This window comes from Geospiza fortis, unplaced genomic scaffold, assembly GCF_000277835.1.
Source record: "Geospiza fortis unplaced genomic scaffold, GeoFor_1.0 scaffold130, whole genome shotgun sequence".
Classification (NCBI taxonomy): Eukaryota; Metazoa; Chordata; class Aves; order Passeriformes; family Thraupidae; genus Geospiza; species Geospiza fortis.
Genome location: NW_005054300.1, coordinates 19,244,197 through 19,270,247, shown reverse-complemented (window position 1 = coordinate 19,270,247; position 26,051 = coordinate 19,244,197). Strand labels below are relative to the sequence as shown.

The window sequence follows — 26,051 nt, the reverse complement described above, 5'->3', positions numbered from 1 at the left end:
AATGGAGCTAACTTCCAACACCACATCTATCAGTCTCAGCTCTCAGAAGCTCTCAGCAAAGCCTAAGCACAAATGCTACCTTGGGTAACATGGATTTCCTTGCACCTCCCAGTCTGATCATCCATTAATAACAGAGAGTTGGCTGAACAGGGAGATGGCAGGGACAAGACACTTCACACATCCAGCACATGGTGAAGGCAGCATTACCTCAGGAAGCCCCTGACAACAGACTGCCTGGCACACACTGTGTGGTGTGATGGAAATCTTACACTTTCCATCTGAAATACCAGAGAAAGAGAAGGAAAAGCAAGAAGAGAAGAAAACACTGAGGTAGTCAGCTCACAGCACTCAAACACACAAACTCCAACGGGTTTGCCACATACTTGGTGTTCACAAATCAACTTCACATTCCCTACAAAACCTGACCTTGCCAAAAACGCTCACTCTTCAGGACAGACCAAACACAACAAATTAAATCTGAAAAGTAACATGGTAAACAGAGGTAACAGGGTTACCTTGAAACAAAGTTGTAACTGAAAACCTTTATAGCTCTAACACCTACAGGCAGAACTCATTACCAGTGGGTTCCACGTTCGTTTTTTAGCGTGTGCACTTACAAAGATGATACACACACCTCACATTTGTGCTGTGTGTGTGCAGAGGAAGCAGCACAAGGAATTGTGCAGTTTCAATGAAGGTATGTTCCTACTAAGACTGAATGCTGTGCATTAGTTCCTACCCTCCAACTTCATAAAACTGACTTGCTTGGGAGCCTGAAAAGCTAGATGTTGTTTTGCAAAAAAAAAAAAAAAAACAAACAAAACCCACAAACAAAAATCCCAAGAAATTTGTAATTTTTTCCCAGAAATACCAACCTTTATCCATGTATCTAAATGGTACCAAACCAAACTCCTATTTCCACAAGTTTGGGGAGTTTTCTGTATTTATACAAAAATAAAAATATGTATTTAAAGCTCAATTTCTAATTACAGGTTCCAAGTGACATTCATCAAGACAAGCATGAACTGTGTTTGTCCTTCATTTACACATAGATGTACATACGCATGCACACATACGTAGAGCAATAAGTGACAACACTTGGTGTCAGCACGAGGACATGAGTACAAACTCAAAAAATGCTCCCTGAAATATTCTTAGCACATATGTTCATGTGTCTTTTTCTCCTACCCTTTCCATCACCAGTCAGTCTCAGCAGTGGGTGGGCAGCTGTAAGGACAGACATGCCAAATCAACAGAGTTCTCCCAAAAAGCTGGCTCTGCTTTATTAGCTGCCGTGCCACGGTACAGGTAGCTGTTGTGTAGACTGCAGGGGAAGGAAGACAACCAGCTCCTGATTAGCCTCCAATTTATGTTGCCCAAATGACTCCACAGCTCTTCCCATTGTGAGGGCAAGCTCACAAGCAAGGGACAGAGTAATAACCCAGTCCTCACGACTTGCATTCCAGTGAAGCCTCAGAAGCAGCATATGATAACAAAGGGAGAAAGGCAAATCATTTCCAAGCTCTGGCTTGCAGCCTCAGCAAGTAAAGTGAGATATAAACCCCAGTGCATAGTGTGGCAGTAGTTATGGCTTTTTACCAATTACCTCTAATAGGGATGGTTCCATTTCCCCATTGCTGCGTGAAGCAAGGAGAGAGACAAAGCCTGTACCTTAAATAGAAACACTAACTGCAAAGTGCATGGCTGTCAGATGAACCACAAATGAACACAGAAGCCACTTCAGACTTAATAAATACTGATCTCACTTCCTCACCCTCAATACGAGGAGAACAAAACTGCCTGTGAGTACAGTTAGGCCCCTCCTGAAGCTTGTAGTTCAGAAAAAGATCCCCATTGGTTCAATAATCTCTTGCTGAATTAAGCCCTTTGGGTCAAGGTGTCAAAGAGAGGAGGAAGTGCCTTCTCCAACAGGAATGCTAAAAAATACAACCCCTATTATGAAGCAATACTCAGAGTTTCTTTTCAAAACTGATGACAAAGTGGGGCACACCATCTTTTCTTTGAAAGGATTCACACAAAAAGTGTGAACACCTAGATTTTGGCTTGGCTTTTCTTACTGACATTTTTGTAAGAAACATTAAGGGGCGGGACTCCAGCTCAACCCTCACCACAGCCATTAACCTCATTTGTGATAAATGTTAGCCACTTAAAAAAGCAAACAAATCTAAACCACACACACAACCTGTGACCTGAACATTTGGAACAGAAAAGCTGTGGAAAAGCCACAGGGATGCAACCACTGCTTGCTGCTGCAAACCACGTGGTAACCAGAAAGTTATAGGCCATGAGTATAAACCTGACTGACAGGTTAAATTGATGCATGGAAGATTCCCTTAAATTTCAGTAAAATTAAATCTTATCCCATTTTTTAAAAAGGTCTTGGTAAAAATGCATTCAAAAGGCAAAACAATCTGTAGACCAAGAGATTGCTCTAAAAGCCAATGAAAATCAGTCATCTCCCTGACACTGAAATTCCAGCTATTCCTCATTGGCAATTGAACTTCAAAGCATAGAGACGAAGCATCTTGCCAGCTTCTGTGGTCTTTAATTTTAATGACTATTTGGCCTTAATTTTATTGCAAACATATGATATTTCATATAAGTCAGTCAAGTTCTGTAAGAGACTCCCCACCATGAGACAGGCTGTGGGCAGAGTCTGGTGTCTGACAACATGGCTACATCCTACACAAGATTTTCTAATGAAAAACTCACTTGTGGATGCATTAACATGTTTCAAAAAAATAAACTAGCAATTACCATCACACATTACCACTTCTATACAATTACCACAGTAATTAACAGCAATAAACATTAAATGTTTAAAATACTTCTTTCAGATCATTATCAGAGCCTTTAGTTTTTCCTTTAAATAAATAAATAAAGATATTTTCCCCTAACACCACAGCTCTTTAACACATAAAGAATTAGCTAAAGAGAAAGCAGCCATCCTCCCACCCAAGACATATGGGAAAACAAAGCTATTTGCATATATCCCCACAGGTCTCCTTTTGCTTGCCAATTTCCAGTCTTTAAAACATTATTAAGGGAAAAAACATTTTGCTGCTTATTTTGGTTAGTGTGTTCTGCTTAAGAGAATACTCAAATCAATATTTTTTTATAATTTTTTTCCAGTTAGATTAGTAACCCAAATAAGAACATTAAGGAGCATGTTGATCTAAACATCTCCAAAATCACTCTCACTCACATGCAAAAACCATAGGTATTCTTACCTCCTCATTCTCTAATCAATCCATGATAAAAAACATGTCTCTACAGATTTCTGCTGAAGCAATACTTGAAAAGCAGCAGTGAGAACAACTAGGAGGAAATTCAGCTAGGCTTTTTGTTTTCTAAACAATCATTCAGAATCCCCAAATGATTGTGTAACACTAACTTTCATCATTGTTAAAAACCAAATATCTAATTAGCTATTGTTTTACTAGACAGCAAGGGTAATCCTTCTTCATATATTAATATTAAAAACCTGGTATGAAAATGCAATTCTCTCCTGTAAAGGGTCAGAGCTCCTCAAATACTCCCCCCTGCCTGAGGTGATTATTAGTTCTGTAAGGATGTCCCTTCCCCTCAGGTGGCATTGCCAGCCCCTCTGCAGCAGAAGGGTCTCAAATTGGTTTGGTTTTATTATGAAGTGATTAATAAACTTCATGAAGTCTCAAGCAAAGGAAAAGTCTACCTGCATAGGAATTTAAAAATGTGACCAAGAGAAAGTTAGATCTTGTATTAACCATGATTAAATTCAAATATTCTTATCAGATCCTATACCATAGCAATAACTACTGTAGACTCAGGTTTTTAGAACTGTTGTAGAGATGGTTTACTCCATTCCAACCCATGATACAATATAAGAATAACAACAAATCTTCCTGACATCAGCTGAGGAAGAGGAAACACAGAAGGTTAATTAGCACACAAAAGGGATTAAACAATGGAACATTGGGAACAAAATCCTTCCTGAGCAGCAGCACTCACTAGTCCTGTGACTTTATGTCTAATGTTTGGAATACCTCATGTTTCACAATGTCTGATTAAAGCTTTTAGTACCCTTGGTCTGCAATCAAGTTCACAGTGCAACCTCGTGCACAGCAGGACTTCAGAGCTCTCTCTTGCCTTGATCACCTGTATTTCCTAAACATATAGAATTCAGAGAAACATCTGGATTTCAAGAAGACTTCTAACTCATTTTTCAGGTTAGTGGCACACCAGCTCTTACATAATTTGAAAAAAAGTAATAAATTTTTCAAATTTATTATTTAAACCAACTCAGTCCAGATTCTTTAACCTAAACAAGAAAATAGATCTCAGTCTTAAAAACAAAGTTCCTTCTCTCCTTCCCCCCAAAAGTGCAGGTTTTAGCTAATTTATACCCTGGTGATTTTTTTAAAATGAAGTGCAGTGGCATTGCTGAGTTAGTGAAATTAAGCCCCTCTGCCATCTTTACCATAGCTAAGCCCACAAAGGGAAACAGACAAATCTCATTGCTAACTTCGTAGTTTTCTATCTTGCCACTTTACTAACTGGTTGGTTGTTTTTTATTCTAGCACAGCACATTATGAACCATCAAACACCTTTCTGATGCATCTATCTGAAGAGACCATAAGTGTCTTACTGTTCTCTGGCATAACCAAAAAAAGTATTCAAGATTTCTCTTACTCCTAATTTGTTAATTTTTTGTCTAAACCAGATCCAAAGGGATCTGGCTAAATAATAGGAATCCGAACAGGAAGAGGATGGTCTGAGACTCCCTCCAAAAGCACTTCCAACCCCTCGTGCCATCACTGCCATTACACCAATGTCACATCTCCCTGATGCCAGTAGGTGGTTATTGGGAGCTGCTGAATTTGCCAAACTCACTTGTCTCTGGGCTGGCAGGCTCTCCTTCTACCATAATTAGGAATTTTCTTTCTTTCCAGTGATTTAATTAGGATTTGAGGGAAAGAAAACTTAAATACACCTGTCATGAGTACTCAGTCAAAGCCACAAATTGGCCAATAACCCAGCATTTTAAATGTTCCTCTTTGATCACCTCCCACTCTTCCCATTGCAAGGCTGCCCTTGTTATTCCTATTTTAGTACTCTAATATATTGTTTCACTTAATTACAGCTTATCCAGACATATATGGCTGCACAGGATGGGAGAGAATAAAAGATATACAGCACCACAAATACTCCCACAGATACTTCTTTATACAGCAAAGCCACAGAATGTCATCAAATGCTCCTTGCTAAATAGGAAGAGCACACTTTGGGTGGTCCAAACTACTTTTAAATAATTTGATGCACTCATATGTGCTCCCATACATAAGGCAATCATTACAAAGCATCCTTAATGCAAAGCAACAGAGAAAATCTTTACTGAAAATAAAAGCACATTGCTGTTCCTTCAGCCAAGATTTCTACTGCACCACAAGGGCCTGGTGGGGTGTCCAGTTAGGTGTTGGTGCTCAGGCTGTGCTGACTCATGAATACAATGCCAGAATTTGACCTTTAATTATTCTTCCACAGCAGGAAGGATTATTATCCCTATGACAAAAATAAATGACAGTTCCTTCCTGTAAAGATTCTGTCATTTGAAGGAGAAAGGTGATTACAGAGAAATGTTGGTCCTAGTTAATGGATTATTCCTTTCTTAACAAAGTTCCTTTGACATTATTATACGACTTTTGGGAGATGAGATATGTCTTAATTCCTGTTAATGGCAATGTCAAATATTCATGCAAGTGGGCCAAAGCAAAATGACTTTGAGAATTACTGAGGAACTCCATTAGGACAAGTGAGATCACTGGGTTATGGCCCGTTATGCAAAGAAGGCATTTTGTACTTCAGGCACTGGATGTTGCTTGGTTTTTCGGTATAAACATAACAATTCTCCTATTGCAAAGTTTCTGTATTTGCCGGACTCCCCATGCATGCTTTGCTAGAAGATACTTTGCTGTTGATGCAAGCAAACAGTGGCCAGGAGCAGAGCAGAGCAAGTCACTCTGATTTGGAAATGAAATTCAAGCCAGCCATAACACACACCAGCACTAAATCACTATCCTGAGCTCCCTTCCTCACCTGCTGTACAACAGCTGAAGATTTATCCACCCCAAGGTTTGGTTCTTGCTGATGGATGAGGTAGGGTGCTGGGAAGGTGCAGGGAAGGCCATGGAGCAGGTGACCTTGAGTGACATCATGCAGTGCTTACAGGATTACACAGCTGGTGAAGAGTCTGCAGCCAAGTGCTATAGGAGCACCTCAGGGAGCTGTGTCTAGCCTGGAGAAAAGCAGTCTCACAGGAGACCTCTCCTCTCCCTGCAAATACCTGAAAGGAGATTGCCACCAGGTGAGGGTCCATCTCTTCTACCATGTAACAAGTGAGAGGTCAATGAGAAATGGCCTCAAGGTGCACAAGGAGAGGTTCAGATTGGATATCAGGAAAAACCTCTTCACTGAAAGGGTCACCAAGCCCCAGAACAGGCTGCCAAGAGAAGCAGTGAAGTTGGTGGAGTCACCATCCCTGAAGGCATTTAAAAGACCTGTAGACATGACACTTAGGGACACGGTTAATATTTGGACTTTATGATCTTAAAGGTCTTTTCCCAATCTAAATGATTCAATGAAGTGGGGACTGCCAATAGTTCCTGACCCCATAAGACATTCCAAATTGATGAACTCAACTACTGTCTTCAAATAGTGTGACAGCAGCTGTTGCCATTTAGTGCTCTCCCATAACAGGGAAAAATCAATTAAATTATTGCAAGGGATGTCCCAGCTCAATTTTTGTCTCTTTCTTGAAGCCCTCTATAATTCTCCCATATGGCTTTGTAAGAAACAGTCTATTGGGTCTTGGTTACTAAACCAAGAGACACTAAAACAAAATAGCCAGCATTAAAAAAGCATCTCTGTAGGACTCAATGTTCCCCAGTAGCGAGACTAATCCTATTTATTCAATTTGTACACAAAAAAGAATCCATTATTTCCACTTAAACAAATGCTATCATAAGATGATGAATATTAAATCACTCTCCAATAGAATTCAGACATTCAGATTACACTGGCAATGGGCTCTGACTCACTCAGAAAAATCCAAACTTTGAAACACTTTTTCCTCTGCTTTCTATTTAATTTTTACAGTCTAATGATGCATTTTCTCCTCAAATGATTGAAATTACTTTTAAGTAAACTCCCAGAGCACCAGATTCAAACATTAAATAAATGAGAAGGTAAATGCAGAAGGTATAAAAGGCCCACACAGCTCAATTCAATGAAGAGAAAACTCTGCCCCCTTTGCACGTCTCTGGCTGGGAGGTGCAATTTGTGCAGCTGTGCACAGCTAGACGTTGAAAACAGTTTGAACAGGGTGCTGAACAAAGCCAGAAAACCCACACAAGGGTTCAGCCATAAGAAAAATAAATAAATAAAACACAGAAATGTGAGAAGGAGAAAGAATGGGATTTCTGTCTCAATAAGGAAAACAGAAAGAAGTGGTAGGAAGCCACATCAACCCTTAACTGGGTAAAACAAACCAGAAACAGTCTCCAAACAGGGAAGAACCCAAAGAAGTCCTGCCCACAGTGGCATCAGAAGCATTACTGGGGGACTGGGCAAAGGCACAAAAGGAGCAGAGGGAATATTTCCTTGATTCTGCATATGGACTCATGTACACATTTACACACAAGTGTATACACATGCATGTATATAAACAGACACATTCCTTTACTATTTTTCTTGAAATTCACACAAATATCTCTCTCTATATATTTCTGTATCTAAATCTACCCATACATATGTGTGTGTTTGCATGTATATGTATACACACAGATGAATCTTCTCCCCTACTGTTTGCATGAAAGCCAGCAGGGATTGGGAACTTATTCAAAGCTCATTGCAAATTGAGATATCTGAATGTATTTTCTCAGAATGATGTCACTGCCTGAAGCCCTGCATGCATCCTCCAGGACAAACTTCTACCTTTCTGTTCAATGTCCAGTTATGCTTTCATCCAACAATTTCCAAGTGGATGTGTAAGCATTCAGTCCCTAACAAATCTGAATTAAAGAGACTCCCTTCTGGAATGGGGTCCTCAGATTCCCTGCTCAAGTACATCAAATCATCCTTACATTTCTCCTTGTCTTTTTCACACACCTGAACAAACTGTTGAGCTCCATGCCATCAGTCTAAACTCAAGAGATTCTATCTACCTTCAGTCAGGGAAAGAAAGTCAAGAACTTAGGCCTTCCACAGATGACATCTACACTTCTCAAAGACCTCTCTGTCCAAAATGAATTAATTTGCACCCTCTGGTTCCAGGCTGCTGAAGTTGCCCTTTCTCTAGACAGTGTGTGCTGTATTATTCTGTTTCAGAATATAAAGGGAGGAAAAGAGAATCACCAATAGCCCACAGTTTCTACAAAGTTGAGCCTGAAGACTGGTCACTAAAATGAAATGAGTTTAAAAAGAGACAGTAAAGAATGAACAACGAGAGCTTTCAGGACTAGATTAATAATCACCTTTGACCAGATGATTGAGCTGAAAAACTGGTTGAAAACTGCTTCTAATAACACCTTTCATTTCCCTTTCTCAGGAGCATCCACCCAGACAGAGATTTCTTAAGTCTTTTAAGATTAAGTGATTTTAAAAATATCTTTTTTGAATACAGAGTGCAAACTTTCTGTTCTGAAAATGTTGGTCCAGGGGGTTTTGAATCTTTTAAAAAAACTTGCATTATCTCTTTGCAAAACATTTTTCAAACTATTTGAAAGCTCAGAATTATTTCCTGAACTTGCCTTGAATTTTTGAGTGGCACAAGATGCCTGAAACTGCCCAAACTCTTGGTCTAGAGATCTCTGACTGGTTTTTGCTACCACTGAAGTTTACAGGAAAGCTGTGATAGTACACATTGAGAATAAAGGCTGTACCATAACTTCAAGATCATTTGTATATCACATCAGGCATTGGAAGCAATTAATATGTTTTATGGCAACCAACCACTGCCCATGCTCCCACACCTTGTTAGGAATTATGGGGATTAGAGAGGGAGAAATCTCACTGCTACTATTAGCACATACACTCACATACCTTAAAAATCAAAGTACTAAAAGTAATGTATAAGTAATAATTGGAAGTGAAATTGACTTTCTTTAATTACATTTGGTGTTATATACTGTGATGCATTACTAAATAAAAAGAAATACCATCAGAAATGACAAAAATCCATGCTTAATTTAAGCAGACCAATTACTTTAAGTGCTGCTACAGTCAGAAAAGTGATTCAAGGATAACACAATTCCATTTCTTCAATAGCTTCCAGATCAAATTCAATGTAAAAGTCAAAAGGTCAATTTTTTTTCTCTACCCCATGGTACTACAAACTCCCTGTTGGACCTGGATAACTTGGCTGATATCTTTCTTTCCTGGCATTCTCTGCAGCTGCAATGATGATCATACATTAAAAGACAAAATCTTTTTACAGGAAAGTCTTCATTTTTTCCAGGTAGATTTTATACAAGTCTGGAAGCTAGACATCCAGTGTGCAGTCATGCCTGAATAACTAGGTACTGCAGAAATTGTGTAGAATAAATACTCAGGCAATTCTGTTCCTTGCTGGGTGAAAAGGTGCTTAGCCCCAGTCCATCCCTCCCCTTTATTACCTCATACAGCAGCATCAATGCAGAAGTGGCTGAGGATTCCCTCCCTAAGTGATTGCTGTTGCAGACTGATGAGCATAAAGAAGTTACATTTCTCTGTAGCTGGCTGCCTAAAATCCATACATCTTACTGTTAAACAGCAATCTCAATTCAAGCTTCTCCACAACAGTTCCAGCTGGGATGCATCAACCAGTTGGAAGAAAACCAGGTATTTTTAATAACACATGCAAACTCTTATCAGCACAGCTCATGCAGGACACGTCAGACACTTCCTGGCAGTGTCAGATTTGCTGAACAGGCACCTACCAATACAGGTGCAGGTGGCTCAACACCTCAGGTGTCACATTGCCTGTATTTATGTTAAGCAAGGCGTGCTCACTGGAAATATGGCAGCCCCAGTGATGCAGAAGTGGTTGTCTGGCAGCTGAAATCATGACACAGAAAGCAGAAGATAATTTATGTTATAAACAAACAAGGATAAAAGAAAACTTAAAGCAGGTAAGGTGACAGTAGCTCATATGCACATGCTCTGTATTGCTTCTTTTTTGTTGTGACAGTCAATGTTTCACATCTCGAGGGATTTGCAGTGCCCCACATGGACTGTGCAAATGCATGCATTTCTCAATTTTCATTACAATTTTCTTCTGCAAATTAAATACATGCAAGGGTAGCAGCCTGCACAAAGGGATCTTGACAAAAGACAGATCATTCCAGGACCAATATATCTTGCTGTAAAACTTAACAGCACACTTCACGTAATTTACAATCATGCCTGAGGCCCTTGACAGGCAGGACTCAGAAATGAAACTGCTACGAAATTGCTGTGGGAAACACAACTTCTCAGAAAACCAGTCATATCAAAAATTAAGTTCCTTCCACATAGCAAGATTGTTCAAGTAGCATTCAAAGTTAATGCAGCATCAAAGAAAAAGAACAGACCTCTAATCTTGGGGGAAAAAATTAGAAATCAATAAACTGTGGCCTTGGAGTTTGTCTCCTGTAGGAGCCAAGCTTCATATCTTGGTTTGGGAGGTCAAATGATCTTCAAAATTTTCTTCTGTAAAACTTTTATACAACACTTTTCTTCAGCAAACAACACTCACTTATTGACACCAAAACTTAAGAATAAACTATTACAGCTACTTTTCACAGGTCTACTACCATTTTCATGGACAAAGTGGACTCATAAAATGCCCCTATTTTATCTTATATTTTGTAATACAGATATGCAGACCCGTATGAAGGAAAGCTGACACCTAATCTAACTATAGAGATAAAAAGTGTTTTTCAGCAGTAAGGTTAATCTAGTGAAAACATAGATATTACTCACATTTCTCTTCAGAAATATGATTCAATATGCCTCATTGTTTTCATTTTCACATCCAGCCTCCAAAACCCTTCTCAAATCCATCCTCTCACCACACATCTGTTTATTTGCTCACCCTAGAAGCACAGTTTCAACTGTTTATTCCCCAACCTCATCTTCTGGTGGGTGGCACCCACTGCTTTTAACTGATAGTCATTTTACAGCTTGGTAAGATTCTTTATGAAACTTGCCCCACTACCAATTTTTCTGTCAGAAAGTTTGATTACTGATACTTCTCCATCCAGAAGGTCAGCAAAATGAAATATTAAACTTCCCAGCAGGCCTGTGCACATTGTTGCAATATATGTGGAGGCACAAAAGATGCTCTTGTAGAGGAAAACATAATTCAAAACACATCAGCACAGCTGAACCTTCTTAGGATGACACAACAGATCAGAATTCTGTTGCCAATTCTTCTACAGCTGGGTAGACCTGGTTCCACAGAGCACCATCTGAGAGCCACTGACAAACTTAGGGGCAACTGGTTTTTTTCACCAAAAATGAATGTCAGTCTCAGCAACAGCAGCCTCCCAGTGTGATCAATGGGGAGCAGGATTCTGTGCATCTTCTGAAACCACACACAAGCCATAAATGAGAGAAGTGCAAAAACAAGGGCTAATCACGAAGATGCAATATCCGCATTAGCTTCTATCTTTTCTCGTATAAATACAGGGGGACTGAATGGACAATTATCAACCAATCTTCCCCCTGTTGGTACAGCTCAGTAGGAATCTCTCAATTTCTTGTTGTAGACTTTAAAGCATTTTACTGTAAAGGACTATATCCTTTCACTGAAGTTGTGCATGCATTTTTATCTGTCATTTCAGTGTGAAAAAAGGCATATTTCATTGTAACCACAAGAATACTAGGGGCTTGTTAGGCTGTTCAGAAACTACTCTGTGTTTCTAATAGCCAAGTCCATTACATTTCCACAGAAATTATAATTCCAAATGTATGTCAAAGAAGGGACAAGTAATAACTTTAATAAATAACTTTCAGCTTCAACATAATACAGTGTGGGACGTTCTTTAAATTGTGCAATGCTATTTAGTCTTCAGAAAACCTGACAGTTTCCACAAGGAGGACACCAAGGGCCTTTAGAGACCATCAAATGAACAAATTAAAACACTAATCAAAGGAACTGTACAACTTTCAGAGACCAGGTAGAGAAGGATCACTTATTATAGAAAACCCAACCAAAGCCCAGTGCTGGAAACTCTCTGTAGTCACAAATATGTCACCTCCCTCATCATGGCCTGCAGGGAGCTCCTGCCCATTGGGCAGGGAGGTGCTGCTGGAGAAGCAGGAGCAGGCCTCTGTGGAAGCTCAGTGCTGAGGAAAGGCCCATGCCCCTGGAGCCAGGCGTCTGTTTTGGAGCTCAGCATGCAATACCCTGGGAGGTGGATTGGTTATTTATCCTCTGTTCACCAATCCATGCCCAGATCTGGCAAGGTTCACCTAGCTTCTTTATGGAAACCCTTCCCACCAAATTCTTACAAATAAAATTATTCCACTGGAATTAGCATAAGATGGATGTCACATCCATGAGGAGGAGGAGAGAAAAGAGCAGCTGCAATGCACACCACACTCCCCACTGGAAGGAGAAGAATGCCTGTGGCAATCTTCCATAACCTTAATGTCTTACTGATACAGCCTGCGCCAAATAGAAAAGATCAATTTGATCATAACTGAATTTAGAGGTACGTGAATTAAGGGTTTCAGGATTTGCTACTGAGATGTTAAGCCTTTGCAAGAAAAAAAAAGACAGAGAAACACAGATTCATCACTGGAATAAGGGATACCATAGTTCAGTAAGCAGATAGGCTAGTAGGGAAAATAGCAGTTTGCACATCGAGCATCTGGGATGTTTCTAAGACATCCTAACATGATTATTACTTCCCCCTTCATTCTTGAAATAACTGTTAGAATAATTTAGACTCTTTAAACCCAATCCTCTGCTAAAGAGCAACATTCTTATCACTAGCACAAGGCCACCAAAAGAACACCTACCATGTACCCTCTGACTTCTGCTTTCAAAACATTCACTGTTCAAGCATTACAGAGGACAGTAACTACAGGACAGTTCATTTACTGGGTTACTATATTTTTTTCAGCCTACAGATTTGCTCTACAAGCATCATGGAAGTCTTCTCATGCTTAAAACAATTCTATGTTGTTAAAAAGATGTTACAGTCTCAGTTGATTTCCTACTTAAACCCATCGTCATCATCCTCAATGTTCCTGTTAAAGAACCAGGAAATAACTATGTAGCAACTGAGAAGAGAAATCTGCACCCAAAACTCAAGATTAACCAAAACTAGCGCCCAAAATTAAGTAACCAAACTTCAAAACCAAAGACTTGCCACTGAAAATCTGATAGTATATAGGGAGAATGCAAATAAAGATTTATTTTGCAGTGGTGGAAGATGTATAAAATCTAAACTATATATGCATAGACATACATAAGATTGTTTTTTCCTTCTGTGATTTAACCTTAAGTTTGCTTTTTTTATATTCTGTTCATGGTAAATCACCACATCAAAAGATTTTGCATCACATTTTAAAGCAAAAATGTTAGCAGGGTTTTAAAACATACCATGGAAAATTTATTTTCCCCATTACAGATTCTGTATCCTAAAACAGGAGTGCTGAATATACCACGAGTTAAACATATGGAACAGCGCTCATATCAGTTGAGCAGGGGTGGGGGACATATTAAAAAAAAAAGTATACACAGTTTCCTTTCCCTTTGAGAGCCCAGCATGATGAGAGATTTGAGGTTTTATTATTCTTTATGCCTATCATAAGGTACCAGGTCAGATACTCTTTTTCCTCAAGTTTCAGCTCAAAGGAAGAATTTTGCTGAAGGAAATGCATGAGATTTAGAGAAAATGCTAACTCTACTTTTCAATTTAGTGCCAGGAATATCACTGTGAAATTTAGTCCAGATACAGAATAGTGTGTGGAAGCATGTAAAAAAAGTAATAGTTATTGTGAAAATTTATTTGTAAAGAGAATGATATTCAGCTTTGATAGAAAGCATTTTCTGGAACAAGTAGAGACCATGCTGAACTTCCTTGCACATCTATGTGACCCCTGCTGATCAATGTCAACACCTTGATTAATATTTTACTGAAAAAGTGTGAGAGGATTCAAACTTTGTCTGTCTGGGTAGGTGTTGCTAAGCAACTTTGCTCCTTCTCTGGGAACTAGTCTTCACAGCAACCTTTCTTTCAAGACAAAGACCGGCATCCACTCGAAACACTTTGTCAGTGAAAAACCCAGCACATATTCCACCCTTCCCTTTTCATTCCCTCCCCACCTCCCAGCTGAGAAGAACCCAACGCGCAGGTGCCTGAAGCGCTGTCCTGCCCTTACCGTAGTCGCTGTCGTAGAAGACGATGAACTTCTGCCAGCGCAGCTCGGTGACCAGCTTGAGCATGACGTCGTTGAGGCGCACGGGCGGGCGCGCAGCCAGCGTGTACTCCTCGTCCTCCAGGCTGGGGTTGAGCTGGCAGGCTGTGCGCGGGGAGCCGCCCGTGCTGCGCTGCACGAACAGGTGCGGGATGTGCATGGCGTCCGTCAGCGACTGCAGCGCGTTGGCCGACGCGCAGCCCGTCGACGTCACCAGCGCCAAGATCCCCAGGGTCATCAGGTCGCAGGCTGGAGAAGAGAAGATGTAAAGCAGGGTTTGAACGAGCTCAGCAATTCCTTCGGCCAACCTTGATGCTAAGAAGGGAATGAGGAAGGTTTTGCCTTTGCCATCAACACAGAGCTAAAATTATTTCTGTCATGCTATCAGCTGAAGGAGTTAGGGCCTGTACCTTCAGAGTAGGAGACGGTATCTGCAATCTGTCCTGGTATGCCAAAGTTGAGGACAGAAAACGTAACTACTGTCAGTTCCTGAGACACAGCTAATGTGGATGGAGATGATGGCCCTTGCTTCAGGTCAGTCCTGGTACATGCAGGAAATGAATTCCCATTTTTTAAAACTCACTTCACTGCTTTAACCTCTTAATCCTTGTTGGATACACTGGATGAAGATTTTGGACAATAAAGAGCAATTTCCATTCCAAGGACTTGCCTCATACAGCAGAGCTTTAAGGGAATTTTTAAATTGATAAAAAACATTCACTGTGTGTCTTAGAGCAGTGAAAAAACAACAAAGGCGTTCTTTAGAACCAAGACAACTCCTGAATGACTAAATTATTAGCTACACTGTAGCTGTCCTTAAAAAGATCTGGAAAAGTACATATCATTTAAAAACACAGCATATACATTTGACCCCATCTGTTTTTGGGAATGAAGCATTATTCTCATGCTGAGTTTGAAACGCAGACCCTGGAGGGGCCTGGGCAGTCTGCTCTCCTGCTCAGGGCACCACACATGTTGTGTTCTTGCTGGACATCTCCAGATCAGGCAATCTGATATTCAGCTGCAGTTAGAAAACATTTCCAGCCAGGGCCCTCAGCAGGCATTCAGTAGCGGCGAGAAGACTGTGTAAGAGTGTAAGGCAGCCAGGAATGCTGGTTTTTACTGACTCTAGTGAATAAATGGCAGCATAGTTGGCCCTGGGAGCTCAACACAGGAGACCCTCATAGGTTAGGCTAGCGGTAGCCCTGAGGGTGCCCCAGCGGCATTAGGAACTGCCTGCTCCACCTTTGAAGAGGGCTGGGGACCAGCTCAGGGGTTCAGCACTGTTTCAGACCCCAACAAGCACAAGCACAGCCTGCCCACAGCAAACCCTTGCTCTGCTCCCCCAGCACAGCAAAGCCGGATTAGGAGGGGACTGGAGACACTCCACAGCCCTGGGCAGCCTGCAGGAGCTCTTTAACAGTGCGTGAACAAAGAGCCTCTGGGGTGCAATTCAGAGCCCCTAGGACACCCAGAGAGCTGAGCAGGAAATTCAGCTTCCAGCTGGAGAAGGGAGGCTGCCCATGACGGTGCTTCCCCCCACAAGGAGACTGCACAAAGGCGGGACTGCTGCCACAGGTGATCTGCGGCCTCATCTCCAGTGGAAAGGCAGAAAAGAGAACGCAATCTATTAAAAGCATTTATTTATCCTCAAAACACTTATATCTCCACTTTCAGAGGCCAGAAAGTCAAAGGAAGTAGATTATGAATAATTAATAGTTAAGTATTAATTAATATTAATTACATCAAGTGTACATAATTAAATACACAACTGTTTCTCACACAACCAGTGAAGCACTCCACCAAAAATCTTCTTAGACTAGACAGAAAATAGATATATTTCACTTTGATATGGGATAACAGAAAGAAAATGTTTGATCTTCTCTGTGCACAGAATGTTCAACATGTATCCTGATGCAACAAAGATGAAGAGCTTTTAAAATTATTTCCTTGATGGTCTTTACAATAAACATATGTCAGCTGCATTATCTAAATTTACTCTGTGTTGATTATAGCTATATGAAATTGTTCTTTGTTTTTCCTGAGAGCTGACCTGATTTAACAGCAGGGAGGCATTATATTTGCCAAATGGGAGACCCAGGTTCAGGAACAGATTTGATTTCCCAGGCTTCTTGCCAGAGAAAACCGAACATGTCATACAGGTAATTTATTTAGTCACAGTAGGGGAGGGAACAGAGAAGTGAGAACAGAGGGAGAGAACAGCAGAGCTGAGCCATAAACCCCTGCAGAGATCACCAGCCAGCAAGCTTTGCTGTCACCAAGGGTGAGAGCAGCAAGCCACACGGGGCTGTAGCAGGAACAATTTACTTGCAAACCAGACAGAAAGAGACAAAAACCAAAGCCCTTTCTGATGGGAGGCTGCATTGGAGAGTCACTTATTTGTAAAATTCAGAGCTGATCACCAGTTGTGTAACACGACACTAATCGGTGGCTGACACTAACCAAAAGCTGCTGCTTATTACAGCAGAAAGACCAGAGAGGCAACTGATCACAGCAAATGGGCCCCCTTATCTCCCAGCACAGCCCACCAAACACAGCTGAAATAGCTCAGCAAAGACCATTTCAGCTGAGGCATTTTCCCAGTGTTTTGTAGCTTATGTACATGGGTTAGATTGAAGAATTAGTCAATATGCTTCCACATTCTGATATTTTTGTCAATTGATTATGTTCTGCCTGAAAGCATATGCTACTTAGTATGTGTGTGCTCCTCTTGCTCTTCTTTTGAGATAGCAAGCAATAAAAACTGGAACGATTAAAGAAAAAAAAAGTTTCATGTTTTCTGAATTGCTTTCTTTAGTCAAATTACAGAATGTGAAACAGAACATGTCATTCCTAATAGAAGACTTTTACTATACAAAAATACGATGGATTCCAAGAAGTTCAACCTCTCCACAATTATTGCACTGAAGGGTGACAATAAGCTTTAAGGACATAAAGAAAGAATTACTTTTTACATGAGTAACACAATGGGGAACAACAACATAACAGACTCTATTAAAAACTCATTAGATCTTAAGGCATCTCAAAATTCCTTAGCAAAGGGACATTCAAGGATTACACAATCTTGGGAGAAAACTCTGGTGGACCACTTTTTTTTTTTACTATTTCCCCCACATTCCTACAATTTCTTGCACAGAAAAGTGATGCAATTTTCTGTTTAACTTCACAATAGCTATGGATTTGCATCAAATACCCTTGCCTCTGTGACTGAGTACATGCCTAATTCTGTCTATCAGCTGCAGCTTCATAAGCATTCGAAAGAACTTGCAATTTTTGCATAAAAATTTCATAATCCTGATCTTGACATTCTTACGAGCTGAATATATTTTATTTGAAATGCTTTGGTCCATATCAAATTACCAACATAAGGGAAAGGGGAATCAAAACACATTGAGAACTTCAGTGATCTTCAGCTACTATAGTTATGGTAATATACATTTAATAGTCTTCTAAGTAAAATGCCCCCATATTTATTTATGTTGCAGATATCTTTACTTAGATAGGTTTTAAGAAATAAGGCCTTTAAAGTATTTGTTCCACAAATGAAAGGACAGAAATGTTCTGGTAATCCTGCCCCAGATTTGACTGCTACTTAAACAGATACAGATATTAGTTTACTGTGCTGAGAATTACTCTATCACCATCAAACTTTCATTTTAGGAAGACACCACATCATATAAACCATACAGTACGAACTATGTAGTCTAGCACAATGAAAACATGAACATCATCATACCTAAAGAATCTTCATTAATGTATTTCAGCCAATTAAACCATGTCATGGCGTTTATTCAGTGTTGGTCTCCATCAACAGACCATCTCCCAGGCTTATTCATGGGTTTCATTGAAGTTTCCCAAACTATTGATTAATCCTGTTTGTCATTGTTTTGGTGAAGTATCTCTCCTAACCTATTCTTTTGAGGGCTGTTTTCAGAGACCCCCTTTTACACATCTGCTTGACAATTTACATCTTGAACTGTTATTTCCATCACAGTGTTTCACAAGACACTGCTTTCTTCTCCATCTCTTACCTTTAATTTTATTCTCACATCATAGCAATATATACAAAACTCTCTCACATTCTGTGACCCACATCTCTAACTCCAGACCACTCTAACTCCATTAAGACCACACTTAAGCCTGAAAAAGCAGCTATTAATTTTCAGACTTGGCCTTATCCACACGACCTTTCTCATCACTCCTCATGGCACATGAGACAATGCAATGCCTCTACTTTGCTGCAATCATCCCTCAGGTCTTGCATTCCTACCACTGGTTCCTGTACTTCCCAATTCTGAGGACAGGTGCAGATGGCAAAATCCTGATTTGGCACCATCTTCATGGGGATATTTGCATTAAGAGCTTTATCTCAGATCTCTGTAATTAAATCCCTCTCTCTTCAAACCACTGGGGATTAAAATACTCCAAGAGAAACTGTCATCTTGCTCCTGGCAATGTGACAACATGACCATCTCTCAGTCTCCCCTACAGTGACTTCCTATTATCAGAAAAGAGTAGAAACTTGATCCTTTGTTTCCTCCATTATCAACAGAGCAGCTGCCAGTGTAATTTCAGCTCTAACAATATATCCACCTACAGGCATTCACACTGCCTCTTCAAACTTCCATGTCTTTCTGTCTCTCACTTCTGGGCATCACCATCCTGCCCACTCTGGACACCCTCTCACATTTAATAAATCCTCTTCAAGTCTTTAGTTGAATATTTTTCTTTCCTTTTCAGTTTGATTAACCCTTAGGAACTCTTTACTGCACTGCAAATGAAGAATCATCCAAATCACAAATAGCTTGCATTAAAAAAAAAAAATCACTGTCTGAAAATGGCGAGGCTGCTGCCTTTCTGCTTGGAAAGGTTTTAAAAGGAAGGAAGATAACTTCAGACATGCTGTATTACTCTGCAATGAAGTGATTAACTAAGTTGGCACTTAAGTGCCAGTACTTCTGCCTCAGTCAATCTGACAGAAAACTAATTTTTCACATTATTTATCTTTGAAAGTCTGAAGAACACGGCAGATTCTGGGGAAAGACCCCTGGCTTGGGGAACCTAAATCCTAATATTCCATGAGATTATCAAGGCCTGTAATATCTGCTGAAAATGCATAATTAGCAGATCCCAACTGAACTAGCAAGCAGATGCAGAATGTCATGTGCTAAATACAAATGAACTTGTATTATTTATAATTGTATTATTTATGGGTATAAAATTTAATTAGCATTTTAGTTCATTAGCCAATATCAAGATAAACACAGATACACATAAAATTTTGGGGTAAAACACTAGAACAACCAAGAGTTAGGAGATAAAAATGTATCAGTTTGAAAAATTGTGTCTTAGATCAAGATGTAGAGTCTCTGGGAAACACACCCACAGAGATATTCTCAAATTAAATGGAAAAAGTCCTTCTGGGAGGTTTGTTGGAGTACTGAAATGAGATAGACAAGACAATGATGCAAGGAGAAAGACTGCATCCACCAAGCAATATTTCAAACTCAAAGGATAAGGATACAATTCTTCCAGGTAAAGCCAAAATAACACAAACCACAGAAGAGTTTTCACACATATCTAAGGAAAACCTGACTGTTTCTGCTGTAGTACATGAGAAACTATCATGAAGTTAGGGCACAGGCCCACAGCTAATTCAGTCACCCCGAAAATGGCAAAAGACCATTAGCTATCTACATTTTATTCCCCTTTAGGCCTCAAAAGGCCTTTAAAATTTATTGCGTTTGTGCAAAAGCAGCTGATCAAGCAGAAAAAACTATAGAATAATCTCATCTATATCACTGAGAATGCTTCTATTAAAAATATTGATTTATACAAATATTCACTCCTATTATTGCTATATTAAAAACAACATTAAAATTAGTTATCTAAGCACTCACTGAACCTCATGCTTCACTAAATGGGGTTTTCTGAAGAGTAATTTATTTATTGCTTCACATTTTTTGATGTTTCTTACTCTTCAGCTTCTTTCCTTAACTGAGAAAGGCAATTCATAATGAATTTGCATAATTTGCACTTAAAGACATTCTACGTAGTTGTTCTCCCTTTGGATCTTTTCTTTGTTTCATTTCTGTAGGCTTTTACTTACCTTCATGTTCTATATTTATACTATGGTTCTACAAATAACAAAGAATTTATTATTTTTATTAGGAAATCTACACAAAGCTATAGTTACTTGTCATAATGACTGATAATATAGAGAAAAGATAACAAAGGTAGACAGCAAAAACCTTTTATGTAGCACTTTTATTGCTGTACCACCTTATAAGTAGTGAAGATGGATATTTCCTATTCCATTATTAAAACAAAATGCACCTTAGAACTAGAAAGAAAATTCACAATTTCTCCTCTGTGGTTTGATTAAAAAAAGTAAAATCAAGAGAACGAAAACCCCAAACTACCTCAACTTAGATGTGTCCATTTTTAGGATAAAATGTTTGAGAACAACAAATATTCCCTCCTTCCTCTTCTCTGTCTGAGAAAGGGCAGGACAGGTGTACCAGTACATTCATACATTAGTGTGTGCACATAAGAATTCAAATAAACATTGTTTCAGAACACCTCTGACAAAGCAGCATCTGAAAAACATCTCAAAAGCAAGAAAACCATGAAGATTTTTAAATGTTTACCAAAAAACATGGAAAAATTGCTTCTAAAGGTCATCCCCCAATTTTTGGGCAGTCTTTGTACTGTTTTCCCATTATTCAAGGAGGAGGAATAAGAGAATAAGGTGCTGGGGTCAGCAGCTGGCTCCATCCCTCCGGGCTCAGGGCACTAACAGGGGCCTTGTCACTGCTCAGTGACATCAACTGCTCCAGAGAAGAGGTTTTAGATCTTCAGCTTCCTTCCAACTCTATGTTTTACAACCTGATGTCTTGGGGGCCAATTCTCAGCATGTATAAACTCTCAGAGCTCCCCTGGCACTACCAGAAGTGTCCTTTACATCTAAATAATTGCCACTGTGCCTTGTTTGCTCCATTACCCCCTTGGCTCAGCATTTTCAGTGCGCTCATTGTTGGCTGGCACACACACAGCTTCTGGTACAAAAGCTGTCATTTCATAGGACCTATGATGAACACCAAAACCAAAATCCTTTCCCTAATATTCACAATAACTGCAACAATTGGAGAGTTAAAGAAATATCACTGTAAGGACAAACCAAAAAGCCTTTTCTGTGCAGGACAACATTCTTTGTGTCAGTACTAACCCACTGAACCACTAACTGCCATCCTTGAAAATTAACCAGGAGCATGAAGAGGAGGAGTCTAGACCACTCTTCTGTTTGCATTTATGCAGACAAAGAAATTATTCCAAAATGGTAATATACAACAGAGAATAAAAACAATGATCAAAACAAGAGTTGTGGCTTTCATTTAATTTATGGGAGTGTATTAATAATTCCCCTCACTCTTTGATGGTCAAAATAAAACACCAAGCACAAGTAACACTGCTCTACTGACAACGCAGTTTCATTTCTGCACAACTGAGCGATGCCATCAAGTGGTCAACAAATACACCAGTTGTTTTCCAAGTCAGGTTTTTGGGTTAATCTTCATTGAACATGCTGTATTTTGTGTGGAGAAGCTACTGCCATGAAATCAGCAAAAAGCACACTCCACTGATAAAAGTGCATCAATTGAGAGCACTAGTGACAGGTAAGAGATGGCCTTGTTTTTCCAAGAGACAGCTCTGACACTGCTCTCTAGCTCCTCCTAAGAAGGTAAGAGTCTCTGAGAGCACAAACAGCCTTCTGCTTTAGAACTGATTTTTACTGTTTGTTTTGCAGTTGGGTGGATCTAGAAGACCACATCAAGAAAGACTGTATAATGTAGGTATAAAAAGTATTTACTTTTTTTTAAAACTTAGGATTGTGAATGGTTAAGGCTGTGCAACATTCCAGAATTTAAACTTCTAGTTTCCTTAATTAATAATAAAAAGAGCCATAAGCAGCTAAAATAGAAATTCAGTGGTACAGAAATTCTGCAGAATAACTGTGCTTCTGTTTTCTCAACAAAATGTAACTCCATTAGTGAAGACTTGCTCTTGGAATTGTAGTTTGGCATGATTAAAAATGTGATTAAGCATTTCTGGTAATTTTGAATAGTGCATGGTTCTACAGAATTACACATTAATCACAATGGCATCAAAAAACTATTTTAAGGCACTAGGTGGAACTGAATCAGCTTTGACTTTTTTTTTTCTTTTTCCCCTTCAACTCTAGTCCTGAGGTAGAATTAACTGCAAACCATCTCAATTATTCACAGAACATAACTGCTTTTCTGAATACTGCATATTTGATCTCTATTCTTTGTAAGTTCTTCAATAATTATGTTTTCTTTTGCCCTTCAACAGAGAATGAGCTGCACTTTCTCACCCTCTGCTTTTTTCACCTGCCTTTCATGACAAATCAATGACACAGAAGTATTTTTTACACCCTCGTTATCATTCTGCAGGGATGCCTGACTTTGTTGCCTCCTTTGGGACTATTTTACTTGTACATGCTGGGTATTATTTCAATGTCAGTGTGGCTCAGGCTCAGATGGAGCATGCACCAAAGGAAAACACTCCTCTGCCATCTACAAAAGCAGTCAAACACGGTAATTCCAGATAAACTGATAAAACCCCCCATTCTTTGGTCCTGAGGACCACATTTAGATCCAGAGCAGCACTGATAACCAAGGAACACGTTAGCCCTGCCTCTCTGAAGATATCCATGCACAAACAGAGAAACTTCCCTTTGGGGAGAGGCTTAAACTCTTCCTCTTTGTGTCACACCTTAAGCTGAAAGCAGGAGGGATAAGCATCAGCCCCAAGCCTCCTCAACACTGCTTCTGCACTACCTAAAAGAGACTCCTGTTGTTTCCCCAGCACATTAGGAGCACGTGCACTCATTGCACACTCCCACTCCCAGACATTTTAAGCAAAGCTAAACACTGACGCATGATCTCCTTCCCAATCTAACATTGTGCTCACTAAAGTGCCTACTTGAAAACAACAAAGTCAAATAACCCCAAACGTCTCTCCAAAGCAGCACTTTACATCCTCAGACTTTATGGGAGACTCTGGGGCACACATAATGCTACTGGGGCTGCTGTGTTACCAGAAGCAGAATGATAAAAGGCTCAAGGTATGTTCACAAAGGTTACACCATTGTCTCATGCACAGACAGCACGTTCCAGACTCCAACAAGCAGCTCCAGAAATGCACAGCCCTAAAACTCATCCTTATGGTCCCATCTATGATCTTCCCCCTCCCACAGCTGTTACTTCTACCAGCAAAGGGGACAGCAATATTACATAAGGCAGAGGAGACACCAGAAAGCTTCACACAGCCAGGGAAGCACAGCCGTGGTGGAGGAGCCCACTTATCTGAACAGCATTCATTTATTTATGCCAACTGCTGAAAGACTTGTAGTGTTTATGAATCTGGTTGTGACTCAGGATGTATTTATAGCATATATTTATCGACAAGCTTTAGGGGTTGATCTATTGAAAGATTTCTGCAATATATCACATACTTACAACTGCATTCAAAGATTATGCAAATATCCCGAGCTTAGCAACAGTCTAAAGCTGCTATGTCATTTTCTAAAATCAACTTTAAAAGGAACACTTTCTCCTTTCCTCACTCTTGAAAGACATAACAAATGCCAAAATTATTTTTGCTCATTACTAAGGAAAGGTTCCTGTCCTCACTCAGCACTTGTATTCACGATATAAAAACCACTTTGCTTGCAGATCTCAAATCCCCCATGGCCATCCAGTGCTATAAACTGGGTAGCATTAAAACACTGCAAATCTGCATTCTCCAGCTGTTCTTTTAGCAGTTGCCACTGAATACTTCAGATACCACACAACTTTATTAACACCTACTAAAGCTGCTTCAAATTATTGGAGTATTACTCTGAATTTCTCTCCCCCCTTCAGCTCTGCACGAGACAAATCAGGAATCCTGACAGAATTCACAAATTGTCAGGAGCTCTCATCTGAATACATGAAATTAGCCAGTTGTTCAAATGTATTTAACACCTGGTTGTTCCCACTGTGAACCTGAGGGCAGATTTTCAAAAAGTCTCAACATTTACACACTTCCTTACCAGAGGCTGCTGCAAGACCAGGTCTCTTATTTTGATGTTTAAATTAGACCTGACCTCTTGAAAGTTTTTCCCATTTTCAACCAGCTGCTTTTTTTTTTAACTATGTTCCCCTCCTTCTCTGGGGATAAACAGGTATTACACTGGGGGTAATACCTCAGGCTTACCTGAAACCAACAGACATGCAGAATACTTAATATATTATATTATTAAAAATTGTTTCAAAATCAGTCTAATTACAACTTACATCTAAGGTTTCTTGCCACATGAAAATCATACTAATTCAGACTCATCTAGAGGAAGTCACATAGAAGAGATCTGCTTTTAAAACACATCACATTCCACAGGAAGATATTGGTTCACTTAAAGGCTCTACTTTCAGCTGCTGTACAATTCCTTCAACTGCGCACCTGATTTCAATTACTAGTAACTATGTTATATATACACAATATATATATATTGTCAGAGGGGATAGATAATACAGGATAACTCAAGCCCTGTGGCGTGATCTATACAGAAATATCATATTACACTTCTTATCGGGCACTACTTAGGCTTTATTACTAAGAAAGCTTAACGGGCTGTTATGTTTGTCTTCATATAATCTCATTATATAACACCTTCAGGTAGCTTTCTTTACTCACAGACTAAAACAATTTTCTCCCTGTCCTCTTACCACTGCATTGGAATGCATTCTACAGAAGACCAAGAGAGTTACTACTGCACTGTGGTCAGAACAGACAGTTACTCAAGCATTACCATGTGGGGACAAGTAAGGAATTCAATATTGCACCTTCCTGAATCTGTTTCTACAGGGCTTTGTAACACCAATAACCAGTGCTCACGCAGGAAGTTAAACAGAGATGGAAGGAAAATGCTTCAACTAATAAGATAAACCTCATAACAAAGAAGCTAGTGCCTAATTTCAAGCTGGATACACAGAGAGATAGGTTTAAGGAAAGGAAAAGATGCACCTCAAATCTTGAAACAGAAAGAGTAGGTCAGAGAAGGTTCCTGCTTTCAAATACCAATTTTTTTACCAGTTAAAAAAATTATGTGACTTATTAGAAAAGTGAATTTCTAATGAGACAAACTAGTAGAAATGAGGCATTTTTGTTTGTTTGTTCATAGATCATCAGCTTTTCACTAAAGGATCATACAGATTTTCTGAAAATATGTATTATGATTGTATGCTCAAGTCATAAGCCATGTAAAAAAAATTCAAATGTTAGAAAGCCACAACACCTAGAGCCGCCTTCTTGCATTCCTCACACTGTCCCAAGCATTAGGGAATTTTACTATGAGAAACACTCAAATTCTAGACTGATAAAATTCAAGTTACAGCAGGATGCCACAGACAGCACAGGGTCAGCTTGAGAGCCTGGACATCCTGACAAGAACCATGGGATTCCCTGCAGGGCTGAGCTGGGCTTTCTTCAGTCATCATTGTATGACTGTTATACTCTGA

At 39.6% G+C, this 26,051-nt stretch overlaps 1 protein-coding gene across 1 annotated transcript in view; it reads right to left on the bottom strand.

The window, feature by feature from the left end:
* GRID1 (glutamate ionotropic receptor delta type subunit 1) overlaps positions 1-26,051 on the bottom strand; it is a 478,229-nt gene that overhangs the window by 271,819 nt on the left and 180,359 nt on the right. The window contains exon 3 of the mRNA XM_005417309.2: positions 14,413-14,697. Coding sequence (XP_005417366.1) covers positions 14,413-14,697 — 285 coding nt within the window. The remainder of the gene's footprint in view (positions 1-14,412; positions 14,698-26,051) is intronic.